General features: G+C 37.3%; 2 protein-coding genes across 2 annotated transcripts in view; one reads left to right on the forward strand and one right to left on the reverse strand.

The window, feature by feature from the left end:
- The first annotated feature begins 3031 nt into the window (after positions 1-3031).
- LOC143919789 (retinoblastoma-like protein 1) lies at positions 3032-16495 on the forward strand. The gene is made up of 17 exons (XM_077442320.1): positions 3032-3291; positions 5515-5651; positions 5732-5938; positions 6007-6358; positions 6420-6623; positions 6698-6870; positions 7468-7666; positions 9433-9642; positions 9721-9892; positions 9966-10079; positions 12508-12593; positions 12672-12851; positions 13540-13648; positions 13728-13882; positions 15369-15545; positions 15620-15738; positions 15828-16495. Exons 1-17 carry the CDS (start codon positions 3082-3084, stop codon positions 15832-15834), a joined length of 2811 nt encoding a protein of 936 aa, XP_077298446.1. The 5' UTR covers positions 3032-3081; the 3' UTR covers positions 15835-16495.
- Positions 16496-16777: 282 nt separating this feature from the next.
- Mcr (macroglobulin complement-related) overlaps positions 16778-21339 on the reverse strand; it is a 54205-nt gene continuing 49643 nt past the window's right edge. Inside the window, exons 25-29 of the mRNA XM_077443355.1 lie at positions 20117-20278; positions 19849-20042; positions 18492-18666; positions 18312-18417; positions 16778-18235 (exon numbers count right to left, since the gene is read on the reverse strand). Coding sequence (XP_077299481.1) covers positions 18012-18235; positions 18312-18417; positions 18492-18666; positions 19849-20042; positions 20117-20278 — 861 coding nt within the window. The 3' untranslated portion in view covers positions 16778-18011. The remainder of the gene's footprint in view (positions 18236-18311; positions 18418-18491; positions 18667-19848; positions 20043-20116; positions 20279-21339) is intronic.

A 21339-nucleotide genomic window follows, 5' to 3' on the forward strand; every position in this document is an offset into this window, starting at 1 on the left:
ACGTCGTATTGTCGTGTACTTACAATATGAATGCATACACGTGCATTCGTAGCTACGCGTCAGAATACAAGTCAGCAAAAATGTTTCGACGTTTATCGAACAAAAAATTATGTATAATCGCGTTGTTGTTGGAAGAAGAAGCTCAAGAAGTCAATAAAAAAGCAAGGAGGCGTTTTGATGTGCATCCCATGTTAAAAAATAGAAAAACCGAAGGAGACTTTTGGACACTGTATAAGGAGCTTGTGGATGATGGACAAAATTTTTTTTAAATATTTCCGTAAAAAATTTAAATTTTTTTTAAATATTTGCGCCAAAACCACGTCGAAAGATTGAACAGCTGTCAACTGTCACTATCGATAATTGGTCCAAAACAGCAAAGCGGCAGACTCATGGCACGTAATTCGCGTGTATATTTCCACGATGGCCAAAAAAACGTATACGATACGTTGACGGATGTTTCTGTAAGGTATTAACAGGAAATGTCGGGTACTGCTGTAAGCCTGCCGTGGCGTAAGCGTGACGGTTGGTATGAATATACCCATACAAAATATACCAAAGAATACTTTTCGTACGGCCGGATACCTGCTGAAGCCGGTACGTGCTGACTAGGTATGAACAGAACTCAATGCGTTTTTCCAGTGATGACGTATGGATGCGTAACTTGGATATAGAATGACAAGATGCTACATAAAGTCCAATGCACTCAAAGAAATATGAAACTCTGTATGCTTAGCATAACGCGAAAAGATAGGAAACGAAATACGTGGGTGAAAAGTTTGACGAGAGTATTGGATAGAGTGAAGGAATTGAAATGACAATGGGCGGGCCACGTGGCTAGAAGAATGGACGAAAGGTGAAGTAAAGAAGTACTAGAATGGTATCTGAGATAATGCAAAAGGGTAAAAGGAAGACCACAGGGAAGATGGGTAGAAGAAATTAGGAAAACGTGTAGAGTGAAATGGATGAGAGTTGCGCGAAACAGAGACGAGTGGAAGCGTGTTGGAGAGGCCTTCATTCAACGGTGGATGGTGAGCGGCTGTAGATGATGACATTGAATTTCTAAAATATTTTGCCTGAGCAAAAAATGTGAAGGTAGCAAATATTCACCGCATACAAAAGCAAGGTAAACAGGTTACATCCAGTGGCAGCTCGTTAATATGGACTGGGGACTGCAACCCTTCCAATACAGTACATATGCGTGCAATTTTTGTCGTTCATATGGGCTGCAGTTCTCTCAGTATAGTACATAATACATATGCATGTTATTGTTGCGTTGACGTGAAGAGGAGGCTTCCAGGATCGGAGAGAAAGACGCAGGAGGTCTGTAGAAGTCGTTTATTCGTCTGCTCTCGTCGGCGCTCCAGGTCAAAATGGTTTCCAGACCGAGAGCGCCCCATATTTATACCCGTTGGACGCAACACATATACATACACATATAATAAACTATTGGTCGATGAGTCAGCCGATCCTATTGGCCGTTACATACGGCTTATTCATTCGGTGAGGACATTTTGGCGCGAACGAGAGATCAGGTGATTAGCGCTCGTAAACCATCGGTCCACGAGCGCCACCCACTTAATCTCTACGTTACACTATTTTTGTGACCGATATGGTCAATGAGCTACTACAGATAGATTAATCTCTGCAGTCCCCCACAGTGAATTCTCACGAGCCGCCATTGGTAACCTCCCAAATGTGAATCGCTACCAGGATAACCGTTGCTACGAAAATCGCTCGCGTGGATACTCTGTCGGACGAAAATTGCCGTACAGAAAACTGCCCAAGTATTGCTCAAAACTGCCTAAATCTCGTAAAAAAAAGCATTTGTTGAGTAATATTTGGGCAGTTTTCTGCACGGCAATTTTCCTGTGCGACGAATTTTCATGCAACAGGAGAGCCGCTCGAGCGATTTTCGTAACAGCGGTTATCCTGGTAGCGATTCACATTTCGGATGTAATCACTGAACCAGAAGCGGTAAACGGAATACTAGTCACATGTGAACCCGTCACAGGACAACCGGTCGCTCTAGATCGGCACACGTGATCACCCGTCACACTAAAACTGGTCACGAGAAAACTGGTCACACCCTAAAATATTTTGTATATAATTCTATTTAGTTGTTTAATTGTGTACGCATAATTCGAACTCGGTCGAATAGCGATGAATATCGTCGTGATGAAACGCGAAGCAGGACTGATTTTGTTTCTGGGGTTCGGTGATTACTAGAGGCAGGATAGTCACAGTGCTATTCATTGTTCGGCAAACCTTTAACAATGCATTTACAACCTTTGAACAATACACGGCCCCCTCAGGCTCCGGTGACTAGTGATTAATAGTCAAATGTGAACCAGTCACAGGACAACCGGTCGCTCTAGATCGGTCACACGTGATCATCCGTCACACTAAAACTGGTTACACTGTGGCGGCTCGCTTATACGACATGGTCGAGTTTGGTTGCCTTCCTGCGAGTGGGGACCAACCCGGTTGGTTCGGAGAGCCACTACTCACTCTGTCTTCAGCTGTCATATAATAAACACGTGCATTAACATGTCAGTCGTCTCATTCGTTCATCCCCCATAACACCATAAAACTGGTCACACCCTAAAACTGGTCACGAGAAAACTGGTCACACCCGAAAATTCGACAAATTTTTAACTTTTGGGTGTGACCAGTTTTTTCGTGATCGATTTTCGGATGTGACCAGTTTTAGGGTGTGACCGATCTAGAGCGACCGGTTGACATTTGACTAGTAATCACCGAACCACAGAAGCAAAGGTAGTCCTGCTTTCGTGTTTCATCACGACGATATTCATCGCTATTCGACCGAGTTCGAATTATGCGTACACAATGAAACAACTAAATATAATTATATACAAAATAAAACAAACTCAATAGATACATAATATAGAAACGAGGACAAGAAATAGTTTTATTCATCGGAAAGCCATCTAAACGTAGCGTGGAAAGAGAAAATTCGAATAATGTGAAGATGGAGTGGCGTGTCAGGCAAGTGGCGAATGATCAGGTTGGCAGTAGTCGCAATTGTGGCGCGAGTAAGTGTCATTCGCTAGGGTGCTCGTGATGGCGGCTGTCGCGACGGAGATGTCTGTGGCGGGGGCGGGTGCGGGGGCGGGGGTCGAGTCGGCGAAGGACGCGGCCGGGGGCTCCGCCTCGCCAGTGTCGCTCCACCAGCGCCACCGCGACGTCTGCCACGAACTGAACGTCGACGAGCGCACGGCCGCCCTGTCCTGGACGGCCTACGAAACCACCAACAACAACTTCTCCCTGGAGGTTCGTATCAGCTGATCTCTCCTCTCACCTCTCCTTCATTCTCACTCCTCCACTCGACCTTCACGACTTGGCGCGACTGCACGTGCTCGCTTTCCCGCCCAAACCCGCTTTGTACAAACCTCGCTCCGTTTCACTCCCACTTCCCCCGCTCCCATAGCGCTGTCTCTTTCTAGCGCTGCACTGCGAAAAACATCTGATTGTATGGAACTTTTGTTTGTGCGATTTTGATTACTTTCCAACTTGTTTTCCCTTTCAGGATGGTTCATAGCCCACGGGTAAGGCTCGGTGCCGCTGTAGAAAGTTTTGTAAAAGTTGGTCCGGAGATGTGCCCGTATCGGTTTGTACTTATGCATAGTATATTGTTCGAAACTTTTCATTCTAATTAAGTGCATATGTCGGAGCAATGGAGTTTCTTTTACCGTTAGCTCCGATGAAAAATCTCATGAATTTATTTTTAATCATGTACGTATGCTACTAGTGTTTGTACCACGCCCCATTTCAATGCTTCAAAAATCTCCATGTATCATTCTTATATAGCTGACAATTCTAAATATAAATTTATATCGTAAGCCGTTAATACAGCCGAGGCTGATGAGAGGGGAGAGAGCCAGGGTAAAGTTCCAGGACCTGAACTACTCAAGAGGCCCCATGTCGGAGCGTCCGACTGACATCGTACCTGTTATATCATACTTTTTTATTCAATTATTAAAAAAAGTAACAACCAACATAGGTATTTTTCTATTATCTAAGATGTTTTTTATTTAAGTTTGTCATAGGTCCTGGATTTACTTTTTCCCCGGGGCCTGGGATTCCTCTCGGCGGCCTTGAATACAGCCTCTCGGTCTCTTATATGTCGTTGGTTCACCTGCATTGATAATTTCATGTTTTCAATTAGATGTGTTTCTACATTTTTATTCAACTCATCTATTTTATATATTATGTACTAACAGTATTATTACTCAGTGACATTTCTTTGAAATCTTTATCATCTACATACATATTTCCAGAACTTTTTTGAGAGAAACTAATGTAACAAGTGTAAGCAAATCCTCCCCTATACAATGATTTTTTCCAAATTTAGCTTTAGACAGAGAAATTACATGACTATATAGCTTAAATGAATATAATGTTGGTCTTTTTTTTTTTAATTTCTCTATTTTAATATCAAAAATAAGTTTCGGCAAAATAAATTTCGGCATTAATGATTTACTCATTGTCTCTCCAAAGCATTCAAACTGCTTGAATTTGACTTTCTTTCTAAGAGCCCAGCCACTGTTGCTTGTGCAGACCAAATGTATGCAGTTGTATCGAGCATTCCATACCAGACAACTCATCGGTTGCCCAGGTCGTAAAGTACCCTGGCCATCGAGATCAGTTGCCGGCGTCGAATCTGGTCATTGTGATTTTATTACTCAAGCAACATTTGTAGCATTGTATCGAAAGGTATCACACTCGGTAATTGGTTGCCAGCTACTCCACAGTGAAAAAACTATGAAGACATATGACTTTATCGTCGCATATTGAAAATGCTATTAGCATGTATGGTTGCATCGTCACATTTTGAGCAGATTCTTGGTCGCTTCTAGTTGCCCGAGTTGGATGACCAAAAGCTACCACAAATAACTCCGCTTGGGCAAGAAGGTCACCCACAGTGTTGCTCACAAGTCACCCAGTGTTACCTGGTTCTAAGCGAATACAAAATATCACTCATAGTAGATTACTGATACTTTCAACACTCAACTCGGTAAGAATTATGAGGGGGTGAATGTTACCTTCCAGAATTTCTGTTTAGCCTCAAACTTTGGGTACCTGGGAAGCTGAATGAATTACGCTCCAGAACTCTGTTTCTGTCAATTCAGGCCAGAACTAATATGCTTGATGACTTTTTATTTACCCTTTTTTATAATATTAATTATGTTTAGTATAATGTCTATTTTCTGTATAGATACATTCATCTGTGTATGTATGTATGTTTGTATATCTTTATTTATATACATTCATATGTATTTGCAATTGACCAGGAAGGCGCATTGGGTTTACCTGTTGGGCCTTCCTGGTATAAATAAAATAAAATAAAAAATATTATCTAATACATTTTGCCCGTATCACACTGTATTTACAATATTAGTATTTCATAATGTCTTGTATAAGTATCAAAATGTCTATTGCTGGTGCTGCATTTTAGACCTGAACATAATAATTGTATGACGAATTTCATTACAGGGAAACCCCATGCACTGGATCGGACTGGCTTTGTATGTAGAATGCCGACAATCACTCACACCGACCGTAGGAGAATCTTGCATCATCGAAGGCAACTGCGTCAGCTTGACTAAATTACTCAGACTGTGCAATATAAGGTTTTTACTTGTTATACAAAATCAGACATAAAATTGAAATCGTTCCGACTGAATCACACCATTGTATGTACGTATTTCAGTTTATACGACTTCTTTCACAAGATAAAAAAGTGGCTAGAGATGACTGACAAAAAAGACGACTTCCGAAAGAAGATCGACAGGCTCGAACGAAACTTTTTCGTTTCGTCGGTCTTGTTTAAAAAACTACGCATGATCTTTTATGACATATTCCGTCCGACCGATCCCAGCGACACTCCCAAGCCGTCAAAGAGCAACAAGAAGCTCAAGTAAGTGTTGGTTTTTATATATTCAAACTTGATATATATGCCGATATTGATCATTAACCGTTCGACAGGTCGACTTATTGCACCTCAAGCTCCCTGTTTGAGTTTGCTTGGTGTCTCTTCATCTGCGTCAAGTGCGAATTTCCAGACCTTTCCAATGATTTGGTCAACATGTACCACATGATGCTGTGCTGCATCAATCTGATCGTCGGCAATGCATGTGTCGCCCAACGTAAGGACATCATAAATCCCGACACGGCCAGTATTTGCGGCCTGCCTTCCAATTGGGCAAAGACCAATATTACGGAACCGCCTTGTATAATTTCACAATTGTGTGTGAATTATTTGGGATCGGAAATCGAAGTCAAGTCTATGAAGCAATATAAATTCAAATCGGTCTTGGATCAGTTCTTTAAAAAAAAGGTATTTATTATTAATGAATATTTTAATGTTGTAGAATTTTTTTGACGTCGTTTTTTTGCAGTATTTGAAAGGCAACGATCAAACGTTTATGGGCCTGATCGATCCAGTGAACTTCAACCCAAATCTGAAGTCACTCAACAACACGTACGGAACTTACATGTTGAGCGTTGGAGAATTCGACGAACGTGTCATTTTAGGTGATCTTGAAACTGGTTCGAAAGTAATCGACGATGAAATATCAAGAGCGATTGCCGCCTATGAGACTGTAAGCTGTTGCGTTTTAATGATGGTGTGTTTTGTAATGTGATGTTTGTTAATGTAGTTTTTTTTTGTTTTCAGCAAAAGAAGGCTACGTCAGTTCGCGATACTCCGTTGAGTGGACGTCAACATTTAGTCCATAAAAATGATGAATTGACTCCCGTTACTATGGCTATTCAGTCGATGAATAAGTTAAATGTTTATCTATTGGGACACACGAATTCGCCGTCTCCTGCGTTGCTCGCTCTATTCCAGTAATGATGTGCTATTTATTATGAATTGTTTGTTTCGCCGTATGAGAATATTTTAAATGCATTGTTGCCATGGATAAATGTCAATCTATATATATATATATATATATATATATATATATATATATATATATATATATATATATATATATATAAAAATCAATATTTCAACATAAAACTGATTGCGATGAAACTTACAAGAGTTAATGTGTGCATGTCCGCGATGGTTTCTGTAAAAATATCGCCCAAAAATGGGAACGGAAATGGTTAAATTTGCAACGCAATAATTTCAAATGTGTTCGCCACCTGGGTTGTTAGGGTAAAATAAACAAAGAATAGAATAATTTAAAATGTGTTTGCTGTCTGCGTTTTTCCCACAAATTATCATTACTGTAATTTCATTTGATTATTAAGTATTAATTTGAAACTAAAGCATTCACTTATCGAAACACATCGAGAAACGGGAACGGGAATTGTTTGTTTTATTGTGGCATTGCCGGGTTCAGCTAGTAAAAGAATATAAAGTATATAAAATATATTTGATAAATTCAAAATTAATACTAATAGATGAAGTAATGTGATTTTTTTTTTTTTATATAGGAAATGTGAAGAAAATCCTTTTGAAAGTATCGTCACTCGTCAAAAAACAATGGGTGCGCAGTTCCTAATCGCATACTCATCGTTGAGCTCCGAAGACATGGCTGGAAACAGGCTGAACTTGATCGAAGTGCTTTACTATCGTCTCCTCGAAGATATCCTCAAAGAAGAACAACGCCGAAAGCCGCATATCAACGCGCAGGTTACTATCGAAACGAAAATCTCCACTGATTCGTATTGAAGTATTATGATACTAACACTGAGCAACAAAAAAGAATTACCTTATTGATTTTTATTAAGTTTGACCCATTAAATTCGTATATTACAACGATTTTTGTTGGTTTGCCCTTTTATATGACACATTACCGTAAATGCACTACTTTTACCGATGTTTTGCTTTTGCAGTCTAACTCAAAATCTAAGATTGCTGTACCAAAAGTGAGTATTGGAGTGAATAGTTGGATGTTTTTTCAATTGATTGTGACTTTTTATTGCTTTAAAATACTTATATTTAATTATCTATTGAATTTAAAAAGTCAAAAATATAGTTTTTCCGTAATATTATGAGTTTATTTCGCTAATTTTTCAATTATTTTTATCTAAACATACTAATTTGAGCGATAAATCATTTTACATTGAGTTAAAAACGTAAAGGAGGTAAGTAAAAATGATGCTGACCATACGCATGATGCAAGAGCGAGATGAAGAATGGAGATTCCTACTGTAGCGCATCATTTGATCTCACTCGCTCATGCTTACTAGAACATTTCATATTGTAATTTAAAATCATTTACCGCTTGAATTAGTACGTTCAAATAAAATTTAAAAAATATTGAGAATGAAAACCAATTCTTATATTCATAGTGAAATATAAAACAGACCTAATAAATGCATGATAGTTCGAGAAAAAAATGTATATTTAAAACATAAATTTTTTGACTTAAAATTAGCTAGATAATAAATTATTCGTATTTTAAAGCAATGAAAAATCACAATCAATAGAAGAAACATCTGACTATTGATTCCAATACTCAGTAATTAAAAGCCACAGCGATATTTGATTTTGAGTTAAAGTTTGCAAAAGTCAAACTGTAGAAATTATTTATATTTTTGAAGGTTCATATCTCAACAAAATCATTTTCATATTCGAATACAGTGGGTATTACTTAGTAAAGTTTGATTGGTCTCTCTCCTCCGATAAGTAAATAAAAAAATGATTTTTTGTTGCTCAGTGTAATCAGCCAGCAGCATAGCTTGGTGGTTTTGTTAATGCTAACCACCAAAAGGTTGCCAGGTTCGATCCCGTGGGTTAACCTCAATTGAAAAGGATTTATACCGAGTATTATCTGTAATGCTGCTGGTCAGACTTGAATATTTATGACTCCAAGTCGATCGTCTCCAATCAGAGGTTGCCAATTTATCTTATTTCGTTGTTGAAACGGTTCCTCATCAAATTGGCAAAAACCATCCTACCTACTATTCGAATATAATTTCAAAATTTACAATATTCATTTATTATATATAAGTTTAATACTGTAGATGTCGCTTAACACGATGGTGGCCGCTGACTCATATTTGTATCATGTTAGGTGCACAACGCTTAGTGGTCGCTGGTACATATATGATTTATGACTGCGCGAACTGTTTCAGTCTGTTGATATATTTTTGTATCACGTTTGCGTCAATCGTTCGTGGCCGATGATACAATTTTGTATTACGTTTTCGTTTATGACGAAAACGTGATACAAATATATATCAGCGGACTGAAAAATATATTCGCGCAGTCATGAATCATATATGTATCAGCGGCCAGTAAGCTTTGTGCACCCCACATGATACAAATATGAGTCAGCGGCCACCATAGTGTTAAGGGCAATCCGATAATGGCATCTTGGAATAATATAAAATTGGGCTATCCCACCTTTCCCAAGTATAAATTAATAATCGGTCATATGTATATAATTTCAGTGGCTATTTGAGAATGATATATTCCACAAAGTACTGTTCGCCTGTTGTACCGATATTGTAATATACACTTACAATTCGTACAACGTTCGGTTTCCATGGGTGCTAGAATGCTATCAGCTGTACGCTTTTGATTTCTACAAGGTTATAGAACCGATAGTCGTCACCACAAAGGAGAGGCTAAGCCGAGACATCGTCAAACACTTAAATACTGTAAGCATCGTCTACATATACATACATATAGACATTGAAATAGTTCCAAATATTGAATTGTAATGTTTTGTATTTCAGATCGAAGAAAACGTTCTCGAGATCCTCGCTTGGAAGGGGAACAGTCCTGTGTGGACTAAGATTTCCGAGTTGAACGATCCGATTCCACGGTGGTCTCAAGTGCGCATTCCCGAGAACAACGCTGCCAATCAACCGGACAGGGAAGTTCAACGGAGGCAGCCGTCAACTTCAGGTATTGTAAAATGAAGGTTTTTTTTGTACATATTTTGTTTTCGTTTGTAATAACTTGTATTGTCGTTCAATAGTGGAATGCTTTATTCCGTCTGGTTCGGAAAGTCCCGCTCGGAAGCAACTGTTTAAGGATACGAACATTAAACCGGGACAGTCTCTGCTCAATATGAATCTAAATAACTCTGATGGTTTGTATAAAAATTCATATTCCATATAGGGCCCAAATCTAAGTGAAAACATATGGTCAATTTGACTGAAATTCGTCTTCGAATGTGTTATGTAAATTTTTCAGATCAACTGAAGATTTTTATTTGTACATACAGTCCCATGACAGCGAATTACTAACACCATGCGGATTTTGCAAATTCTATGTTTAGAGCTATATATTGAAGAGTAGGTTCGTAAAATTAAAACAAAGATGTGTTTATAATGATTATACATAGTTTATTTACAATATTAATACAACATATATATATATATTATTAATATTTTGTATGTCCACCCTTATTTCGGAGACACGATGCTATTCTTTTGGGCATACTCTCGATACAAGACGCAATGGTTGACTTTATCTCAGGATCTCCCTGCCACACAGAAATTATGTTTTGTTTTAGGATATTTTTATTGGTACATTGGAGCTTATTTAATTTCATTTTAAGGGTATGCCAGACATTTTCTATAGGATTTAGATCGGGAGAATTACCGGGCCAGTGAAGGAGCGGTAAATTGTGGTCGGACATGATTTTTTTCACAATTTTGACTTTGTGGCAGGGTGCAATAATATTGCATTAAGTGCAGGCGATCCCTTTTGTCAATTTTGTTTTGTATAGAGTGCAATAGGGTGTATCGCAATACCGTTATATATTGCGAAGCATTCATCATCCCTTCTACAAAATACAATGGGCCCCGACCTTCCGCACTAATTGAGCCCCAAATCATGAGTGACAGTGGATGTTTCACATTTTTTATGACACAGGACTCATTATACCGCTTGCCGACTCGCCTACGTACGTATTAGTGAGTCGGTGTCATCAATTGAATTGACGACTCGTCAGAGAAGTGAACCTTAAAAATGTTAAAAACATCGATTAATTCAATTCATTCAAAAAAAATTAAACAAATAATTTAATTTCAATTAAATTACCCCTTTCCAATCGTCGAGGGTGAAGTGGCGATGCTCATTAGCCAAATTGAGCCTGGCTTTCTTCATTTTTGGCGTCAAAAGCGTTTTTTTAGCTAGCTGCCTGCCTTTCACCCCCGCGTCTGCGAGACGGCGTTGTATTGTCCGAGTCGATATTTCGGTTCCGCTCCCGTAAATTCGTCTGGATTTTTTTATTTGTGGCAAACCGATCCTTCTCAACAGTATTTATAATATATCGATCGACTCGAGGACCGTATTTTCGAGTGCCACAACAATTCTTACGCTTGGTGACCGTAGGATTTTCACCTCTTTTTAGTTGGGTGCTAATTTTATGCACACTGAAAACGCTAACCCCCTAATCTTTAGCAATATATCGTATAGAATACTTCCCAGTATTTAATAATGTGGAAATATTGGCGATTTTCTCCATAGATAAATCTTTATTTCTTCCCATCTAAAAAGGAAAGGGGGTTTTTTCACAAGCAATTTAAACAAATAATTAAGTCACATTTAAAAAATTTAAACACTTTAACTTACTTCAATGATATCGATAATATACAGGAAAGCAAAAATCTCTTCAAAACTAACTTTTCTCCCAGTGAAAGCACACGTCTACACCAAACGAATTTCAAAGCCAAACTGTGTATTTGCACTTGTTCGGTTTTTAAACTATTTGTATAAACACTACTCATCCTATCCTTCTCTAAATACATAGAATAGGATACAATGAATGGTCTACAAAAAAAACCAACCCAAAATGTTACTTAAGATGGCGCAGGTACACAAAATAGGGTAAATACGCGGGTGTTAGTAATTCGTTGTCATACGACTGTATATACCAGAAGGCCTAACAGGTAAACCCCAATCTATGGATAAATTCGATAGTATTAATATTTCGAGAAATATTTTCCTTTTTCGTTAGCTTATCTATATATCAGCAAATTCTGCAGTAAGTGCCTGAACAAAGGAGAGTTGACATAGAGCCGGGTGCGTGCGTAAACAATGGACTCACCACGGTAGACCTTTACGTGTCTAGACAATAGATACATAAATGGATCGGGGAAGCTGTGGTGTGCAACTTGTCCTTTATAAGGAGGTACACACGGTAAATCAGATTATTCTGGAGTGAGCGGTGGTGTCATGTGGACCTGCCAAATCATTGAATAAATGCTGTGAAGTGACTTTGGCCTTTCGTTTGGATCCTGAACCCACCCCTACGCAACACTTTTATAGTTTGCCAATTTATCTGATTTTATTTCAAATGCTTCCAACTAATTGACAACCTTCTATTCTATGATGCTCTATAAATTATTTATCAATGTTTATAATTTGCCAGTAAGGTGTATTGGGGTTTACCTGTCGGGCCTTTCTAGTATAAAATAAAAAAGTAAAAGCATTTTTCGAACTGCAGTAAGAGCAGGCTTGTTTCTATTCCTTCGAATGTTTTGAAATACAAAGTTGCTATTCTGTCTCAGGTTCAGCTAACGCCAGTGAGAGTTTCAGTGCACAACCTCCAAAAAGAGCCAACAGAGCCAGCTCGTTGGGACTATTTTTCAGAAAGGTGTGTGATTTATTTAAAGCCCTCAACATTGTATATATGAATCGTATAATATATGCATGTAATGAATTTTTGTTTTAGTTTTATCATCTGTGTTCAATAAGGTTGCAAAATCTTTGCACCAATTTGGGACTGACCGACGAGCAGTTGATCACCAAAATTTGGACTCTCTTAGAATACAACATTGTACAGGAGTCGAATCTTTTGAAGGACAGGCATCTCGATCAAATTCTGATGTGCACCATTTACGCCATGTGCAAGGTAAACGACACACATATTGGGAACAATTTAAACGTCCATTTTATACAATAAATGTGCATTTAAAAAAAAATTGTGTGCATTTCTAAATGACGGGGATACAGATTGCATTATAAACTTTGCTTTGATCATTGAAAAAAATATTTGCTACTTAAAAAGCAGATGTTTGCTACTTAAATGTGTATTACAATTACCGAAATACGAACCGACAACGACCAACGCTTCTCTCTACTGGATTCCTTCTTTTTTTACAAACCTCTTTTTACTTCAGAAACGATTTGGTCATGTGACGAAGTTTTTTACTCTTCGTCTTGCGACCTTCGACATCTACTACCTATGCTTTGACTCTACTACCTGATATCATTAATATTCATACGTAATACGTAAACAAAAGTAGACACTTTTAACAGTTGTCAATAGCGGAATACTGCAACGTTGCCACATTTTGTATCTATTCTAATGCTAAAATCTACTTTTTCGAATGATCGTTTCATATTGTTTAATGGTCACTGTATAATGCCAAAATATTTTATTCGATGCACAATACGAGATTGTTTAATGCACAAACATTTTTTTTAAGATGCAAAGTATTTTTCTCAATGTACAGTTATATCGTACCCATACATATTTACGAGCGTTTAAAAACCAAACGAAGAATATCATTGAACCTTTCCATATTGATTGTACATAGGTGTGCAACTCGCCGACGAATAGGGTGGAGAGGACCTTCCGAGATATCATGAGGTGTTACAGACTGCAACCGCAGGCCAAGAATAATATATATCGAGACGTTTTACTAGGTACGTATGTCGATAACGGTGAGCTAAGCTGGTTTTCCTTCTTTGTTGTTCCTCAAGCATTTCTTTGGTCGTCTTTTAGGTGATGCTGATAGTGAAAATGTAGCGCCACATTCGACCCCCAACCGAGTGAACAGTCAGCAGATGCGCGGTGATCTGATCCAATTCTACAATAGCGTTTATATAGTCTCCATGCGAGACTATGTATTCCTCCTGAGTGGAAAAATGAGGAATGAAGTAAGTCTATTACATATTAAATGAGCTAACGTTATATTATTGTGTGTATTTGTTACAGTCAAAGTTTCGATCGTTCATATGACATACGTACTAATTTGTTCGTACACTAACCTATCTGGCCTGTTGTAGTGTACACAAAAGAATTACGTAGTTAGTTCATGCACAGACTATTAGGCATAAGTTTAAGTATTCCCATCTTTTATGTATGTATGCTCACTCTGGGTTGTATAGTGTACACAAAAGAACTATGTAGGTAGTTCATGCACAGACTATTAGGCATAAGTTAAAGTATTCCCATCTTCTATATGCATCACTCTGGGTTGCAATATTTTAAAAATTAGAATTATAGCAACGTTTTCATGGGGTTTCCATAGGATTTCCCTCTTGATTACTTGGCGTTTTGATATATCAAAGGTTTTGACAGCTAAAAGTTTCATGTCTGATGTGTCTATTTGAAGATAACTTTTGACGATAGCAATTCAATTAAAACTAATAGTTCGTGTATGATCAAACTAGGCAGAAGTATAGGTCAGTGGTTGCGTTAATGCTAATCACCAAAAGGTTCCCGGGTTCAAGCCCTGGGTTGACCTCTATAGAAAATAATTTATTTGGATTATTTCTGCAGTGCTGGTGGTCAGACTTGGATATTAATGACTCTCAAAGTCCTTCATTTCCTATCAAAGTTTGCCAATTTATCTGATTTCGTTGCTGAAACGGTTCCTTATCAAATTGATCACCAATAGCAACGTTTTAATGCGGTTTCCGTAAGATTTCCCTTTTAAATACTTGGCGTTTTGACATATCAAAGGTTTTAACAAAAGTTTAATGCCTGGTGAGTTTATTTAGTTAGTACTTAAACTAAAACTAACAGTTCGTGTATGGACAAACTGGTATGTTCGTGAACGAACACTTGGACTGTGACACTGTTTTGACTGACGATTTTTCTCATAACTTAATGGTAAGAACACACTTTAAAGTACGGCACGGCACGCCTTTGTACTATGCAGCTGTGATAGGCTTGCTTTTACGACATTGTGAAATCGTTTGGATCTTATTTTTTCAAAATGTTTCTTTTACTTTTTTTTTTTTAAATATGGGAATCACTTTCAAACCTATGTACGTTAATACAAGAATAAAATATCACCGAAAACACTCTAGGGGGAGAATTTTGCCAAGGATTGCAATGGAATAGATTTGGCGTGCTAGCGTTTTTTTTTTCGTTACATTATGTTTGCACCTCAATTCTAGCCTAAAAATCACATGATATGCCCTAATCATGGGAAAAACTCATTACATTACTTTTGAACTTTTTAAACTTTCGATATCACACAACTGCAGCTTTGCATCTTGCACGTAATTAAGCCTGTGTAGTCTGATGTTCAAGTGGGATGCAAGAAAGTCACGTTGACACAAGCTCGGTCAGGTCTATGACTATGACCCAACTCTTTACTGAGGAACTAGTATTGATTAATTGTTTTCAAAACAGATACCTCCGTTGAGTCCGTTGCCGGACGTTTCTCGAGGTGGTGCTGCCAGCGGTGCTCTGGCTTCGGAAGCTCACCGAGTCTCCGACCACTGCCCCTTGTACGTGTATCCTCTCAACACGCCGCTGAGCAATGAGCAGTCACCGAACACCTTCCAATTCAACCGCAACTCCACAAAGGTACATATGTTTCCTAATGACATGTCTGTTGTGTGTGTGTGTATATTGTTGTACTAATTATTCATTGTCTTCAGGATCTCCATGATATTAATCAGCTCATGTCTCAAGAGACGTCTGCTACCCCCTTGACAATAAAACGATTATTCGTAGCAATAGATGCTCCCCCAGAAAAGAAACCGCGCTTTGTAATGAGGTAGTATTTATTATAAATAGTTTAAATAATTGAATATAATTATGAATAAAAGATTTTTTTAAATGTATTTTTCTTTTTTTTTATTACAGGGAGTGATTCAAACAAAAGAAAAAGTCTTCCAAGATGGATCGTCATAATATTTTTTTTTAAATTCAAATAGTTATATTCTATGTACTTTTTTTTAAATCGAATTTGAAGAATTACAACGACTTAAGATTTTTTAAATGTGATTTGTGCGTTCCTTGACTATTATTTTTTTTTATTGTTTTACAATTTAATATATCTATAATATTTATCATACACAGATATATTTTTAGTTATATCTTCTCATATTTTATTAACGGTAGAAGTTAAGTAAAATAAAAAAATCGCTACATACGAATGAACTGTAGTTGTATAAATTGAAAAAGTGCATTAAAATCAAATCCAAATAAATATATGCATTGAGAGATAATTCTATTTTTTGTATTTTTACGTACGCGTACGCATGTGTGTACGTAAATGTATTCGCGCGTTCAATACTTTTGTATGTTCGTTGTTTTCGACGTGTGCTTAAATCTTGAGCTCGGATGCGGTTTTTTTTTTAGTAGTTTTAAGCAGATTTATGTAACTTTTGTAATTTTAAATATTTTTCTTTTTACAATTTATATGTATGTATGTATATGAAAGTTGTTGAATAAATATATGTAACTATTTATAAGTGATTGATTACACCATTCGTATTTTTGGACCAAAATACAATACAAAATCAGTTTTCAATTGTTTTTTTTTTTTCTTCAAATACATATAAATGTAATAATAATGCGGAATTTTCAGGATGCAAATGAAAAGTCGAGTGGTTACAGTTTTGAACCTTATAAAAAAATATATTTATAAGAAATCAACATAAAAAAAAATGGAAAATCTTAGATCTACGGAAAATGTTGGAAATTTGTAGTCGTAAATTTATTCGTATAATACATCTAGAATGCGTGCGTACGTTTTTCACATACGCAATATAATATCTCTGTGTGAGATTTATAATTTTTTCATACAATATATATATAAAATAAAATAAGATTCACATAATATAATAAAAAATACATCTAAAAACGGACGGATGGTTACAAATAGAATATATAATATATATATCATCATCGGCAAGCGAATAAACATTCACAATGTATTTATTTATTTAAATATACAACATTTTTGGTATAAGTACTCGGAACAGTCGCTTTTACTCGATGGATGTCGTAATTTGTACTTATCAGAAAATTGGTTTAGAATCTAACTCGTATTGATTAAAAACAACTTGCACACGTTAGTGCAATAATTTCACGTGGAATCTTAATAATGTACAATTTAGAATGAGAATCTAAAAAATTCTTAAAAAGGTAACTAATAATATATACAAGACCTAATCATACGGTATGATTAGGCCTGATATATGTAAGTTCAAACAGCGGTCTTGATACAAATTAATAATATGCTATGGTTTACAGATCATTTCGTTTAATATCAAAGAACAATATCATTATTTATTTAAAATAATAAAAAAAAAACTGAATTATGACACGTTTTCATCATTAATGAAGTATTATGCTCGTTTTTTATTGTTTTAATTTTGCTTAAATCATAATAATATAATAGAAGAATTTGTATAATATATAAATGAATAAAAAAATTGACCAGAAAATTGGACGGTATAATAATTACAAAATACTAAAATGTTTAAAACTTCATCACCGGTCCGAAACGAAATCCCATCATGGATGATTTCATTCAAAACTGGTACCCAAATATTTTTCTTTTAATATATAATATATAAAAAAAAAAAAAACATTCACTTCAACATACGTAAATACTTACATATTCAAAATCATACATATAATATAAGAGAGAATTTTTTACACATTAAAAATCACGGAAAAACATTTCCCAAAATAATCATCGAAAACATTCAGTCGTCGATTACAATAAAAAAAATCTCCACACTTTATATAATAATAATATGTCATAGAATTATTTCTTGTGTTTTACAATAACAATTATTCATCGCCTTACCGAATTCAAATACATACACAACAAACGCTAACAAAATTCATTATTAATTTGACAAAAATTCTATCGTTGACATGAAATAAAAAAAAAAATACACCATTCGTCAATATTTCGTCTGCGTATTTGGAAGACCTTTGTCAAAAATAAACGAAACACTTCCATCAACATCAACAACGTTCTATAAAAATATATCAACAAATTCACGTGTCACTATAACAACACACTTGACTCTAGATTATGACATCTTGTCCGGTCAACGTCTGCAGAAAGCCTCTTCCGAAGAGCCTCGTCGCTAACACGGCGAACACGGAGACGAGCACGACGCTGAACGCGGCCCTGGCCGTCGAAGCCGTATTGTAAATAGCACAGTACGGACACTGCGAAGATCCGCAAACATCACATATACTCAGCACGTAAGTCGGCAGAGCGTCGAATATAGTCTCGTTGAATCGTTCTATATACAAATAACATAAATTAATAAGCGTATACTTCAAAACAAAAACATGCATTTGAATACATATATACCATACCAGGTGCGTAGTAGTCGTATACTCGTATCGGTAGATATCTTGACATGTTGGCGACGGGATACCATCGCTCAATTGTGAAGTTAACGCAGGTCGGCTCGTCGTCCAGCTGTCGGATGAATTGTTTTCATTGAAATTGTATTCGTACAAGGCGTAAAAATGTGTTAGTATTGTGATGCTTACGTAGTCAAAGTAGAAGACGACTTTCTTGTCTAAGAATTTGGCCCTCTGCAGGTTCCGGACTTGCCGCGATAGAATGTAAGCGTCTAGTTTCTGCTGTTGGATGATGTATCCTGTCGGTATTGCCACGTCCAGGACGGCCATTCCGGATCGTATCGACTCGTTCACGTTTGTCCAGCTGTGGATATATATATTTTTATTTTTTACATAGATATATACCAGGAAGATCTATCAGGTAAACCCCAATGCGCCTTCGCAGACAAATAGTTACAAACATTGCAGCATTTTTTATTACATAATTCGCTGTATTTCGAGAGGCCGAAGGACACAAAATTAACAATTAATTAATCCATCATCATCATCATCTACAGTCATTCACCATCCACTGCTGGATGAAGGCTTCCACTCGTCTCTGTTTTACGCACCTCTCGTCCATTTCACCCCACACATTTTCCTAATTTCGTCTACCCATCTTCCCTGCGGTCTTCCTTTTACCCTTTTGCATTCTCTCAGGTATCATTCAAGCACTTCTTTTGTCCACCTTTCGTCCATTCTTCTAGCTACGTAGCCCGCCAATTGCCATTTCAATCTCTTTACACTATCCACTATGTCCACTATCCTTGTCATACTTTTCACCCACGTGTTCCGTTTCCTGCCTTTCCTCGTTACGCCAAGCATACAGCGTTTCATACTTCTTTGAGTGCATTGGACTTTGTGTAGTATCTTGCCATTCAGTGTCCAAGTTTCATATCCATACGTCATCACAAGCAAAACGTATTGATCGAAGATCTTTTTCTTCAGGCAGAGTGGCATATTTTATTTAAAAACAACATTCATTCATCCAAATGCACTCCATCTTAATTTCATACGTCTCTTTATCTCTTCATCTTTACTACCGGACATGTCAATTATTTGAACTAAATATAAATAATTATTTACTACCACTGGTTTATCATCTTATGAGATGCTATCAGGCATGCAATACTGAAATTTGTACATAAATCAAATTCAGATATTTGTGACTAGGGATTGCAATACCGGTAGTATCGGTATTTGACCAAAAATAAGCTCTTGGAAAAACCGATAGCATCGATTTTTTTCAAATTCAAAGCGGGTAGGATGGTTTTTGTCAATTAAATATCACGATCGACTTGGAATCACAAATATCCAAGTCTGACCAGCAGTATTAAAGATTAGCACGGGATCAAACCCGGTAACCTCTCAGTGCTAAACATAAACGCAACAACCGAGCCATACTGCTGGCTATGTTTGAAGGTCAATGATCTTCATATACATACAAGATTCAACGGAATTGTATAATAAATCATCCAAAAATGCAAAATTGCCTAAAAATACACACCTTTGACAGCTCTGGTACGAGATGTGAGACTGATTCCTTCCGTGGAACAGTGCACGGGTGACCAAATGGAACGACTTCACCGGTGGATCGGTCTGGAACCTCTCAATATCAACATTGTACTGCACGGACATCTGAAGAATGGCATAGCCGGCACCCTTCGCCTGGACCTTGACCGTACCCCACGCTTGCGGTATCTAAAAATCAACGAAACCCCATTACACACATATAAACCATCACAAATGTAAGAACAGAATCGGATCAAACGTACGTCAATGCTCTGCAAAGCGGCAATGTTGTCTTCTCCGATGTATAGGGTCTTGGCGTGACCCTGTAGCGCAGTGGCTTCGACTGTTAACGACAACGTGCTCACATCTCGGATACGCTTTCTGGTCGTGTATTCGATCAAGGCCTTCAGAGCTACGCAGGTATCCTGAAAATGGTATTTGGTTAGAATTAACAACTAAACAAACTAATAACACTCATTCATAGTTCATATATACAGAATGCGGAAACGGTAAGAATAGACGAGTTTCTTTCGGAAACATTTCAAGTGCAAAAGTGCGCCCAACACCGATGCATACTCTCTCTTGATACATATAAGGGGAATATACAATGAGAAGAGTACTCGATGGATGAAAAGTAGGCATAAGAATAGGCGGCAGAAAGATTTCTTATATAAGATTCGCAGACGATACCACAATAAAGGGCAACAATGAGGACGAAATGGCTGTACTACATCATAGAATAGAAATAAGGAGTAAACACCTTGCTCTAAGATAAACAAAAATCCTTTTTTCGAGTCTCTCATAAAGTCCAATGCTTTAAAATACTATGAGGAAGTTAACGATTTTTTTTTATATCTAGGTGCCTTAATCTCAGAAGAAGGATGCCAATCAGAAATCTGCAGAAGAGTAGCAATGTCAAAAGTAACGATGATCAATCTGACAAAGATATTGAAAAACCGTTCTATAATGAAGAAAGAGAAAATCCGTCTGGTGCGATCTTTGGTGATCTCAATTGCATTTTATAGAGTTGAGACATGGACGCTCAATAAGAGAGAAAAGGACTTGTTCGATGCCTTTGAAATGAGGTGCTGAAGGCAGATGTTGCGCATTCCATGGACAGTAAGATGCACGAACATTTCCATCTTCAAAGAGCTTGCAGTTTCAGAAAGAATCTCCACAACATGTAGAAAAAGGGTTATTTTCAGCTTTGGCCATATTGCCAGGAAGAATGTGGAGAGTCTAGAGAAGCTGGTAGTCACCGGAACACAGTCAGTTCTTTAATTAGGTCTGACCATCTCTTAGGAGACCGTACTCTCGCTCGCCTTGCCTCCAGTGTTTGGGTAACTACCACCCTCTCCAAACTCTCCACATTCTTCCTAGCAATATGGTCAAAGTAGGAAAGAACCCTTTTTCTACATGTTGTGGAGAGTCTCTCTGAAACTACTAGCTCTTTGAGGATGGAGATGTTCGTGCGTCTTGCGATCCA

The sequence above is a fragment of the Arctopsyche grandis genome, chromosome 12, assembly GCF_051622035.1.
Source record: "Arctopsyche grandis isolate Sample6627 chromosome 12, ASM5162203v2, whole genome shotgun sequence".
NCBI classification, from domain to species: domain Eukaryota; kingdom Metazoa; phylum Arthropoda; class Insecta; order Trichoptera; family Hydropsychidae; genus Arctopsyche; species Arctopsyche grandis.